General features: G+C 41.4%; 1 protein-coding gene across 2 annotated transcripts in view; it reads left to right on the forward strand.

Moving 5' to 3' along the window:
* Positions 1-8188: 8188 nt before the first annotated feature.
* The window catches only part of NFX1 (nuclear transcription factor, X-box binding 1), a 67886-nt gene continuing 63729 nt past the window's right edge, over positions 8189-12345 (forward strand). For both annotated transcript variants that reach the window (XM_028510205.2, XM_036021827.1), the window contains exon 1: positions 8189-8313. In XM_028510205.2, coding sequence (XP_028366006.1) covers positions 8289-8313 — 25 coding nt within the window. In that variant the 5' untranslated portion in view covers positions 8189-8288. The remainder of the gene's footprint in view (positions 8314-12345) is intronic.

Consider the following 12345-nt stretch of genomic DNA (forward strand, 5'->3'; position numbering starts at 1 on the left):
TATATTTTAATAATATCACTTCAACCTAAAACCTCCACATCAAAAACCAAATTTAGTATAATGTTGATTCAGTCTAAAAACTCCACTAAAGAAAGAAATTTACCTGGTGGCATTGTGGCATAGGAGAAAGAAGGAGGAACAATCCAGGCTTCGGCCCTGAGTCTGTCATTTAATAACCACTAAGTAGTCTCCTTGCTTCTCTAAATTTCTGTTTCCTTATTGGTAAAATTGTGCAGGGGCTTCAGTCTTTTCTTGGGAGTACTACAACAAGTCCAAATTCCTGCCTGATTTTCAGGGTCTTTACATCCTCCTTTCCTCACTCAGCCTCACTGGTGCCTCACAATGGCACATACACCAGCCTTTCATGAGTCAGGTCAATCCAATAAACATTTATTGAACACCAGCTCTATAGAGCCTCTATATTAACCCAGGGGATATCAACGGCCAGCAGTTCCTCTCTTCAAAACTTCACTGTTTAGTTATAGGTGGGAGTGAAACACATGTAACCTTCTCCCACCCCTACTAACCTCACTCTCTCAAGAAGCCTTCCAGTGTGGAAGCGAACATTGTTATTCAACATTACCTTCTTGAAACCTTCCTTGACTTTCCTACAAGTTCTTACTCAGCCCTTTAAATATTTCTTCTATCGTAGTTCCAGTCTTGGGACTTTTTACCCTTCATGCTCTCCTTGAGATACCTCACACCCATGATTTTAACTACTACCAATGCAACAATGACTCAAAATAACTCAACAGCCTAGACCTCTTATTATTTTCAATTCTGGGCATTCCCAAGTAAATGCCCCACTATTACCTAAAATATAACATCTGTCAGCAAACGCTCCTTTATTTCTATCTTGCCAATGTTATCAGTGACCCATATATTGCCAGTTTTAATGGGTGATGTCCTCCAGCTAGACATCTTGAATGGATTGGACACTGTTAACCAGCAGTGGGGTTCTTGGGTTCCCCAAGATGGGAATCAAGAGGAAATCCCAGAGAAATTTCCATGTGGACTTGGTTAAGCTTATGTTCCAGCTCAGGGGAGGCACGCAGAGGAAAGGAAGTTCCTCTGAACTGGTTTGGGGGCTGGCTGTGCTTTCATAAGCTGAGGATAAAGCTGGTGGGCTTTTTGTAAAAGGCCTGACTTGAAGAATTTTCCATTTCAGGGTCAGGTGACTTATTTTCCCAGCCTTAGTGCCTGAACTCTGTTCATGCCTACACTGCAGGGGCAATGTGGTAAACTGCTCATTACCACCATTCTAGAAAGATCATAGAGCAGTCAAACCTTGGTCAAATGTTTGTGTGGGTCAGTAGTTTAAGCAGGCAGTTAGAGGGAAGATAAAATCAGCTACGCCGCTGTTTTTTGAGTAGGAGTGGTGACATTTTTGCAGTTAATTTACCTTGTGTTCCTTATGACCACCTGCTCTGGACTTGGCTTCCCAGCCACCCAGTATTTTCTATTCTTGGGTCCAGGTCCCTACGCTGTCTCAATCACTGTACTACAATATCCATTCTTCTGGCTCCCATGGTTCTCCTGTTCTCTGACTATTCCCTTTAAGACTCCTCTCTGAAATCTGCATCTCTCCAACCCTGTAATGTTATTCTTCCTCAGTTTTGTAACCATTATCCACTATGCTTCTCTCTGCTCACTTTTATTTAGTGATGTCAGCTATTTTCATGTCTTTTACCTATTGTCCTCTAAGTCGATACTTCTATCCCCGATCTTGTCCCAGAGTTTCAGAATCATAGTTACACCCAGCTGTTTGCCTAACACATATATGGATGTTCCAGAAGCCCACAACTATTCCACATTCAAATGGCCAAGACAACCATTACCTTTCCTTCAGACCTGAGTCTTCTGTTTTCCCTGTCTCAGCTAATGGAACCATTGTCCTCCACCATTCCAAACAGAAAGTGTGTGAGTTGTCTGATCCTACATTTAGCCTCACCCTACACATTCAATTAATCCTTAAGCCCTGCTTTTAATTCCTTAACGTTTCTCAACTCCAACCCCTCCTTTCCTCTTCTCATCTCTCCTTGACCTAGACCTCATTTACATAATCTTTTGGAATAAATTATTTGCTTTCTTTTCTTGCATGGTTTTACTTCCTTGTGTTTATTCATCACATGCAGCCATACTCACCTTTCTAAAATATCAGTCTGACCACGTTATTCAGCGGGACATAAAAAGCTCCCTATGACTTGGTCCCTGCCTATCAGTAATGGTTTATTGCTTAGTCTTTTCAGAACAATTCTCTTTTAAGAGAACTGGTGACCTCCCCCATTTTCACTGTGATTGTTGGAAAAATACCAATTAGAGTAGCCCTGCCCTTATTCTGAGCTGTGGGAGTGGGCTTGTGACTAGGCTGTGCCCATTGAAGTTTAACTCCCAAATTTTCTAACTGGAAACTAAGGGAAATGCTTCTTTCTTTAAAAAAAAAAAAAAAAAAAAAAAAAACCTGCCAGTACAGAACCTTAAGATATTGAGACTGGAGAGGAGCCAAGATAAGAGGCAGAATGAAAGAATCCTCATGGCACTTAGCACTGACTGCTAATCCTTGATATTCCCCAAGTGCTCCAAGTCTCTACATCTTTTCTTTTAATTCTGTGAGCTATTGGAGAATTCTGCCAGTAAATCCCCTTTTTTGCTTAAACTAGTTGGAGTTAGGTCCCTGTCGTTAGAGTCCTGAAAAATTTCTCTACAGCCTCTCTCCATGGCATGTCCCATTTCTCAATTTTATGCTCTAATAAAACATTGCCTCTAGTTCCCTCGCATCCATCATACAGTCACGATTCCTGGCCTGTGCTCATGTAGTTTCCCCTCCCTGGAACTTAACACCTTTGACATTCTGCTAATTCTTGCTATACTGAGAAAAGACCAAAAGCCAAGCTCTGGGCTGTCAATCCCAATGATATCAAGGAAAATAGGGAGGATGACTCCTGTGGTAGAGCGCCCCAAGCACCACATAACCTCTGATGATCACTCCTGTAGCTTCCACCAGACAGCATCTCCAGTCAGTGTCTCACCTGTAACCATTAGAGAGAAGCAGAATTGAGTGCAGGTAGGATCATTAGGTTGTCATGTATCAGCCCTGGGGGTTTAGCAAGGATAGAGGGGACTGGAATGATGCAATTAAAACAAGTTTGACATTTCTACCTCTATTATCCATATCCCTCAGCTTTCCTTTCATATTTTCTTACAGTTATATCACCTAGAAAACTGTGTATGTATGGGATCTACCCCCACACAGTGTGACTCTTGAATTTTTAAAAGCTCCCCAGGTAGTTCTTACATGTAGCCAAAGTTACATTCTGACAGGTGTGAGGTGATATCTCACTGTGGTTTTAATTTGCATTTCTTTTAATGATGATTAGTGGCATTGAGCATCTTTTTCTATGTCTATTGGCCATCTGTATGCTTTGGAGAAGTGCCTATTCAGGTCCTTTGCCCATTTTCTAGTGGGGGGTTTTTTGGTGTTGAGTTTTATAAGTTCTTTATAAATTTTGGATATTAACCCCTTATCAGATGTATTGGTGAATATATTCTCCCATTCCGTGGGTTGTCTTTTAATTTTGCTGACAGTCTCCTTTGCTGTGCAAAAACTCTTTAGTTTGATGTAGTCCCATTTGTTTATTTTTTCTTTTGTTTCCTGGATTGGCTTCTTTCACTTAGAAATGTGTGTCTAAGTTTCCTCCATGTGTGTTTCATGGTTTGATAGCTCATTTCTTTTTAGCACTGAATAATGCTTCATTGTCTGAGCTTCTTTTTAATGTAATTATTTACAGCTATAAATACCTATCTGAGCACTACTTTCATTGCTTGTCACAAAGTTTGGTATGTTGTGTGAAGTACTATTTGTATTAGGAAGGCAGGATAAATGCTTGGTTACTTCCACTTATTTTTCAAGTTTTGAAAATAATGAGTAGGTTCCCTAGTGTACCGGTAATAAATTATTGCCCTTCAGTTTCAAATTTACCCTTTTAGCCTACTCTTCAAAATGGATTTGGTCAGTTTATTTCTCCTTTGCCAGCTCGCAGGTATTAAGCTTTGTCAGTAGAGGGCACCAGAGAGATATCAAAGGAAAAAAGGGTTTTGCCTTCTGTTTCTAGTGTTCAGGTTAGGCCAGCTTCCGTGCCCTGAGCAGCTTCTCCAGTTTCTGGATCCTACAACACACATGGTTTCATCAGCAGCTGGCTTTTTCAGTGTGTGGTGGCCAGCAGCCAGAGACTTCTGACATTCCTCCTCAGGTGGTTTGTAGTAGAATGCCTCTTGTGAGACACCTGTAAATGACTTTCCCCAGCAACCTTCAAGGTAGATTTTTGGCAGTTTCTGCCATTGCAACACTACAGTGGCTTCCCTGACATCTAGTGAGCCACAGGCACATCCTCTCTAACAAGATCTTTATTGGACACTTTTCAGCCTTACAGGTAGTGGCTATTGCTAATCCTATATTCTTTTAGAATTATATTTTGATTCTTTACTAGCCAATCTTTATTACTCCAATCCCCTGTTATAATTAATAAGGCTTTTTTAAGTATATTTTATTGATTGTGCTATTACAGTTGTCCCATTTTTTTTCTCCACTTTATTCCCCTCCACCCTGCACTGCCCCTCCCACCAGCATCCTTCCCCCACTCCCTTAGTTCACGTCCATGGGTCTTATAAGGTCTTTGTCTTCTCCATTTCCTATATTATTCTTAACCTCCCCTTGTCTATTTTGTACCTACCATTTATGCTTCTTATTCCCTGTACTTTTTACCCCATTCTCCCCCTCCCCTTCCCCACTGATGACCATCCATGTAATCTCCATTTCTGTGATTCTGTTCCTGTTCTAGTTGATTGCTTAGTTTGTTTTCGTTTTTGGATTTTTTAGGTTCAGTTGTTGATAGTTGAGAGTTTGTTGTCATTTTACTGTTCACATTTTTGATCATCTTCTTTTTCTTAGATAAGCCCCTTTAGCATTTCATATAATAAGGGCTTGGATGATGAACTCCTTTAACTTGACTTTATCTGGAAAGTACTTTATCTGCCCTTCCATTCTAAATTATAGTTTTGCTGGAGAAAGTAATCTTGGATGTAGGTCCTTGCCCTTCATGACTTGGAATACTCTCCAGCCCCTTCTTCCCTGCAGTTTCTTTTTTGAAATCAGCTGACAGTCTTATGGGCAATCCTTTGTAGGTAACCTCTCCTTTTTTCTTGCTGCTTTTAGGATTCTCTCCTTATCTTAATCTTGGGTAATGTAATTATGATGTGCCTTGGTGTGTGCTTCCTTAGATCCAACTTCTGTGGGACTCTTTGAGCTTCCTGGACTTCCTGGAAGTCTCTTTCCTATGGCAGATTGGGAAAGTTCTCCTTCGTTATTTTTTTTAATAAGTTTTCAGTTTTGTACTCTTCCTCTTCTCCTTTTGGCACCCCCGTGATTCAGATGTTGGAATGTTTAAAGTTGTCCCAGAGATTCCTAAGCCTCTCCTCATTTTTTTGAATTTTTGTTTCTTCATTCTGTTCTGGTTGAATGTTCATTTCTTCCTTCTGCTCCAAATCATTGATTTGAGTCCCGATTTCCTTCCTTTCACTGTTGGCTCCCTGTATATTTTTCCTTATTTCACTTTGCATAGCCTTCACTTTTTCCTCTATTTTACAGCCATACTCAACCATTTCTGTGAGCATCCTGACTACCAGTGTTTTGTACTCTGCATCAGATAGGTTGTTTGTCTCATCGTTACTTAGTTCTATTTTTGGAGCTTTGAGCTGTTCTTTCATTTGGGCTATATTTCTTTCTCTCAGCACACTTTTGACATTGTAAGAGGCGGAGCCTTAGGTATTGGCCAGGGTGGGGTAACCCACATCACTATGTTGTGGTGTATGTGGGAGAGGGGTCAGAGGGAACAATGCTGCTTGCTCAGCTCTCTGCCAGCTTTCCATCACTTCCCCCACTACCCACAAGCAAATTGGGCCCTTCTGGTGATTGCCAGGTTAGTGGGTATGTGTACATTCTAGGATCCTGTGGGTCTCCAATGCACTCTCCTGTGAGTCTGGGAGTTTCTCCTGCCACAACAAACCTCCCCAGGTTTTTTTACAGCCAGACGTTTTGAGGCTTTTTTTTCTTGTGCTGGAACCCTGGGTTGTGTGGTCTGTCTTGCTCCCCAGTTGTTCCTCCCAGTTTATCCACACACAGATGTGGGACTGCCAGCCATGGCCTTGCTACACATCCTCTCCACCCCAGCTGCCCATCTCCACCCCTCCTACCAGTCTGGATAAATGTTTCTTCTTTAACTCCTTGGTTGTTGGACTTCCATACAGTTCAATTTTCTGGCAGTTCTGGTTGTTTTTTGTGTTTAAATTTGTTGTCCTTCTTTTGGTTGTGCAAGGAGGCAGAGTATATGTACCTATGCCTCCATCTTGGCCGGAAGTCTGTTTTCTCCATTAAGTATTTAAATAAATAAAACCTTCCCTGTTCATATTACTGTGTGGTTCCTCACTCCTGAATGGACCCGGACTTATATATCTGGTAATTTCTGAAGATGACAAGGTTAGTTTGATGAACTGGTCTGTTAAAATTAAGGATTTATGTTTTTTTAAAAAGGACAAAATAAATAAGACTTAATGGAAGATGAAAACTAAAATGTCTAAAACTGACAAGGTATTGCTATCTATAATATATAGAACAAACAAACCATCAGCAAGAAAAATTGTGCAAGCCCAATAAGCAAATGGGCAATGTATATGAACAAGCGATATAAAAACAGGAAACTCAAAAGGTCACTAAGAAATGTCAGACTCATTGGTAATCAGAAATACAAAATAACAATGACAGCACATCACAGCTGTTGTTTTGGGGAAAGTTTGGAAGCTGTATAGTGGTTATATCTTAAATATACCTTAGATCTTTCCTTTTCTCCCCACATTTACCACAAGGTCACCATCATATTCTGCATTAACATAACAAAAAATGTAACTGCTCTGCCCACTTCTAGTCTTGCTCCCCCACAATTCACTTTTCCCCTAGAAGCAAGAGAAATCCTTAAATGTAAGTGACATTCCACTTATTTGCTTAGAACCTTTCAATAACTTCCTGTTGGTCTTGGAATAAAATACATTATCACAATCTTCAGGTGACCTGTGTGATCTCCTTACCCACTTCTTCAATTTCATACTGTGTCACTCACCTTGCTCAGTTCTCCAGCAAATATTTTAATACCTTGAATATTTCAAGCTCTTAATTCTTTCATAACACCAGCATAATTTAAAATTATTAACTTGTAAATATAAATTACTTAGGTTTTTTCTTTAAAGACTTCATTTTTAAAGAGAGGTCCCCTACCAGAGACCTGGCCCACAACCCAGGCATGTACCCTTGACCAGGAATCAAACCAGCAAACTTAGTTCACAGAGGGTATGCTCAATCCACTGAGCCACTCCAGCCAGGGCTAAATTACTTCGTTTTTATCTCCCCTACTAGCTAATGCACTTTATGAGGGCAGGGCCCAGTTTTTTGTGTTTTTTTTTCACTATTTTCTTCCAGCACTTAAATACCTGAGACAGAGAATGCATGAAAATGTGTGTGAATAAATCTATTTTGCATTCTTGCGGAAGCCTGGACCAGTGAATTACTTTACAAATGTAGACGCCTCACACTTAAATGTGTTCTGTTTAGTAATGCAATAACAAAACAAACACTCCACCCATTTAGAATTTTATACTTTAAAAATTATCAGTGCCTCCAAACTTTCCCTCATGTTGTATCTGTTTTCTCATCTGTCCGTTCAAGTTCTTTAACATTTTTAATATGTGGTTTATCTTTTTTCTGGTTTGTAAGAGCTCTTTGGGTATTACCCTTTGTTTTGCAGCTAGTTTTTGCCGAGATTGCCTTTTGACTTTTTTTTAAACCCCAAGCCGGAACTGCTCTAGGCAAGTGTTCTCTCAGTTGACTGCAGAAGACCAAGTGAAACTGGTTAGGTGGCAGGCCAAAAGGAACGAGGAGTTTGTAAGCACAGTGAATCTTAAAAAACGAAAAAAATTATTACACAAGCTCCTGCCCGCCCCCTCAACGCTCGCGTTCCCAGCAACCTAGGGCTACTTGGGTCCTCCTTCTGCGCGGCTCCTGGCGCAACTCTCTGACGTCACGGGAGCGCAGTGTACTTGACTCAGGCGGCGCAAGCGCTGTGGCCGTCTACTTCGCGCGCTGATGAGAATATTCCTGCGGTGCCGGAAGCACAGGGCACGTGACCGGGTGACAGCGCTGGCGGGGCTGCAGGGCTTGCTTTAGGTGTTGCTGCGCTCACGGGATGGCGGAGGCGCCTCCTGTCTCAGGTACTGTTCTGGCCCGCGTGGGAGTGGGCTCCTTTCGAGTTGCGGAAGCTTGGTCAGTGACGCGTTCTAGGGCTTCGGCCATTCATATCGCGAGAGTGGCGCGTACTAGGGTTGGGATAGTGGCTCGGAAGGGCCAAGCCACGCGCGTGTCCTGACGGAGACATAGACTGTCTTTGGCTAGGTCGTGAAGCCCGGTAGTTGGGTTTATTCTGGCGCCCAGCGAGTCGATGTGGGTGTCCCGGCCCTCCCCGGGTCAGCTGCCTCAACTGATCTCCCACAAGCGGGCGTCGATGACTGTCAGGGTCTCGACGCGTAGTGGCCTTGCGCGCTGTGCTTAAGGTGTATTCTTGCGTCCTGGTGCAGCGACGCGAGCGCGAGTCGAACACCTGTGGTTTCCAATCCCTGCCTACCACGAACTCGCAGTGTGACCGAATCATTTTCTTCATCTGTCAATTGGGGACGATTAATTCCTTTGAAGGCTCCCGCCCTCTACTCTACCTATTCCATAATTGTTAGCTCACTAACTCTCCCGGCGTTGCCTTCCGTGTATAGAGACAGCCTTATTTTTGGTTGTTAATACAACATCCATTTCCCTTTCCTTCAGAGTGTATCTTAGATCTTCATTTTGCATACTTTTGGATAGCCACCGAAAAGGAACGTTTTACTTGCAGGCTTCAGTGCACACATACGTAAATATAAATATTGAAACGTTTCAGGAAGCAATGGTTTTCCTTACTATCTCAATACACTGTTTCTTTGGAAAAAATACTTTTTGCAATCCACCACACTGATTTGATTGAGGACCCACTTTATTTGAAAAAAGGCAGCAGTTTGCAGCATGAGAATTGCAAACAGTCATTGATTTGAGTGATCTGTTGCCTACCTGCTGTTTTGGTACTAAGAGTACCTATGTATTTATGTACTGGGTGACAGGCAAAATGTGTTTATTACTGTGGATCTCTGTCAGAAAGTTGGAAAACACACAGCATTGGGTACCCCAGTCCTGATTTAAGTATTAAGTCATTTGGCAGGTGGGAACCTTTTTAGGCTGGTGTTTTGTTATTTTCCACCCATTCTTTTTCCATATCTCTTAAATTGGATTCCTGGAGGGATAGCTCAGTTGGTTAGAGCACCGTCCCAGCACACAAAGGTTGTAGGTTCGATCCTCAGTCAGGGCACATAAGAGAAACAACCAGTGAATGCATAAATGGAACAAACTGATGTTTCTCTCTCCTTCCACTCTCTAACATCAATAAATAAAAAATGTAAAAAAATAAAGTGGATCCATTTATTGTCCTATCCTCAGGCTCACTTCTGGCCTATTTCTACACCTCTCTGTGTTGGAAGAAGAATTGGGTGGGACTAGTTGTGCGTCATAGTTTTGGCCAACAGTGTTGTGTCCCAGGTTACAACCTCCACCTCCCCATCTACTGAGACAAAGTCCACTAATCCAAAGATCACCCCACTCCTCTCATTTGTCTGAGTTTGCTTTTTGCCTTAGTTTCTATTCCATGTCCTTATTGCATCATGAACTCTAACCCACACCTATATCCACTCAAGGTTTAGTTTTCTTGCCTGCCTCTGTCCTCAAACAGCTGCTCAGCCCCAGGGACTATCTTTGTGTCCATGGGCAGACTCCAGTGCTAGCTTTGTTTCTGGACTTTATAATCTACAGTTTACTCTGCTCCACACACCTGTTGGACACCTGCCAGGCTTCCATGTAATCTTGGATGTAGGCTACCACTTGGTATGAGACATCCCATTTACTGAGTAACCTCCAGCCATTTAAAAAGGGGGGTGGGCTTCAGATCTTTGTGTCTCAGGTCTAGTTTCTTGATTTGTGTGCCCTTTTCCCCTTCCTCTTGTCTCTTAAGGGTCTTTCTGAGGGCTTTGCCTACTACCTCAGCTAGTGGAACATATACTGTGTATGAATAGGTGCTGCCCTGTGTAGAGTCTCTAGTTCTATCAATTCCTTACTGCCTAACATGAAATACCCTTTCCCCATCCTTAACCAGGCTATTTACTGACTTTTTTCTTGCCCCTCTCTCCAACTTTGCTTCTTAAGCAGGAAAGAACTGCACAATACCCACTTGGTCTAATCCATCCATTCCCACCTTTAATTTATCTGTTAGGTTTCCCGAACACCTTCTCTGCTACTTTCTGAATTTGTCTAATCTTACTATTTTGTAAGGCCCTTTACCCCATTCCCAGGGTTCCGCCTGTGTGAAAGCTTTCAGGACAAATCCTGGATTGAGGGAGAGGTTACCTTATGACCTTTATGATCTTGTTCACTTCTTTTATTTTTTTAATATTAGAAAGTCAGTTATTTTTTTAATCCTCACTGGAGGATATATTTATTGATTCCAGAGAGAGAGAAACAGAAAGAGAAACATCAGTGTGAGAAAAACATTGATTTGTTGCCTCCCATACGTGCCCCAACTGGGCACTGAACCTGCAGCCTAGGAATGTGCCATGACCAGGAATTAAACACATGACCTTTCAGTTTACCAGACAATGCTCCAGCCAACCGAGCCACACATCCAGAGCCTATTCAGTTCTTTAGTGTATGTTTCTGTGGTACCAGCTACCCAACCTCTGACAGTGGAGCGTAGTGGTAGTGTAAGAGTGTGGTCCCTAGAACCACATAGCCTGGGGTGAAATTCTGAATCTGCTTTAGAATGCCCCTGTGGCCTTGAGCACATTACTTACTCTTTCTGTGTCTTGTTTTCTGAACAGAAATGTAAGAATTAAATGAGTTAACACATGAAAAGTGCTTAAAATATTGCCTAGCACATGTTAAGTACCTAATAAAGTACCTAACAGGCTTATTATTAAACTTGAAACCCCCAGGCTCTGAACTGCACCCATCCATCAGTGGTTGGGTCTGTGTGTTGCACTTAGTCTGTAATCCTAACAACAATAATAAAGCATCATTTTAACCACCTTATCCATGTTACTAACTTGCTTTACTCTTCATAGCAACTCTTTGATGCAGGAATTATTACTATCTCCATTACATATAAGAAAACTGGAGTTAAATAACTGCATAAGGACACAATAAGTAATAGGCAGAGGCTTAAACATATGTCTTTTCGTGCCTATATCAATTCATAGTATATTCTATATACTACTTATGAGGATAGTTCTGACTTTGTCATTAACTAGTTTTGTATTTTTAGGCAAATCATTTAGTTCAGGAACTGAATTGCTTATATAAAGAAGCATCTTGCTAATTGGAATAAATGATTGGGTTGAAGGGGCATATGCTTAATTTTTGAAGCTCTGGGATTCTGGATTGTATTATAGAGGTTATGTATGGAAAACCTAAAATATTGGGTTGGCCAAAAAGTTAGTTTGGTTTTTTTTCCACAAGGTGGCTCTAATAGTGCTTAGTTGTCTTTAACTTCATTCAAAACAATTTTATTAGATTGTATTGTGACAGCTGTTATATCCACATGCGTTTAAAAAAAAAAACAACCAAATTGGTGAATTTTTGTGTAGCCATTATTATATTTAGGATGGAAGATAATATGCAACATTTTTGGCATATTATGCTTAATTATTTCAAGAAAGGTAAAAACACAACTGAAACACAAAAAAAGATTTGTGCAGTGTATGGAGAAGGTGCTGTGACTGATCAAATGTGTGAAAAGTGGTTTGTGAAGTTTCATGCTGGACTTGCTGGATGATGCTTCACAGTCAGATAGATTAGTTGAAGTTGATAGCGATCAAATTGAGACATTAATTGAAAACAATCAATGTTATATTACACTGGAGATAGCCAACATACTCAAAATATCCAAATCAGTAAAGTTACTGGGGAAAATGAAAAATGTGTCTTTTGGCCCTGGCTGGTGTGACTCAGTGGATTGTGTACCGGCCTGCAAACCAAAGGGTCACAGGTTCGATTCCCAGTCAGGGCATATGCCTGGATTGTGAGCCAAGTCCCCAGTAGGAGGCGTGCGAGAGACAGCCACACATTGATGTTTCTCTCCCTCTCTCTTTCCCTTCCCCTCTCTCTAAAAAAAATAA

Source organism: Phyllostomus discolor, chromosome 3 (genome assembly GCF_004126475.2).
Source record: "Phyllostomus discolor isolate MPI-MPIP mPhyDis1 chromosome 3, mPhyDis1.pri.v3, whole genome shotgun sequence".
Taxonomy (NCBI): domain Eukaryota; kingdom Metazoa; phylum Chordata; class Mammalia; order Chiroptera; family Phyllostomidae; genus Phyllostomus; species Phyllostomus discolor.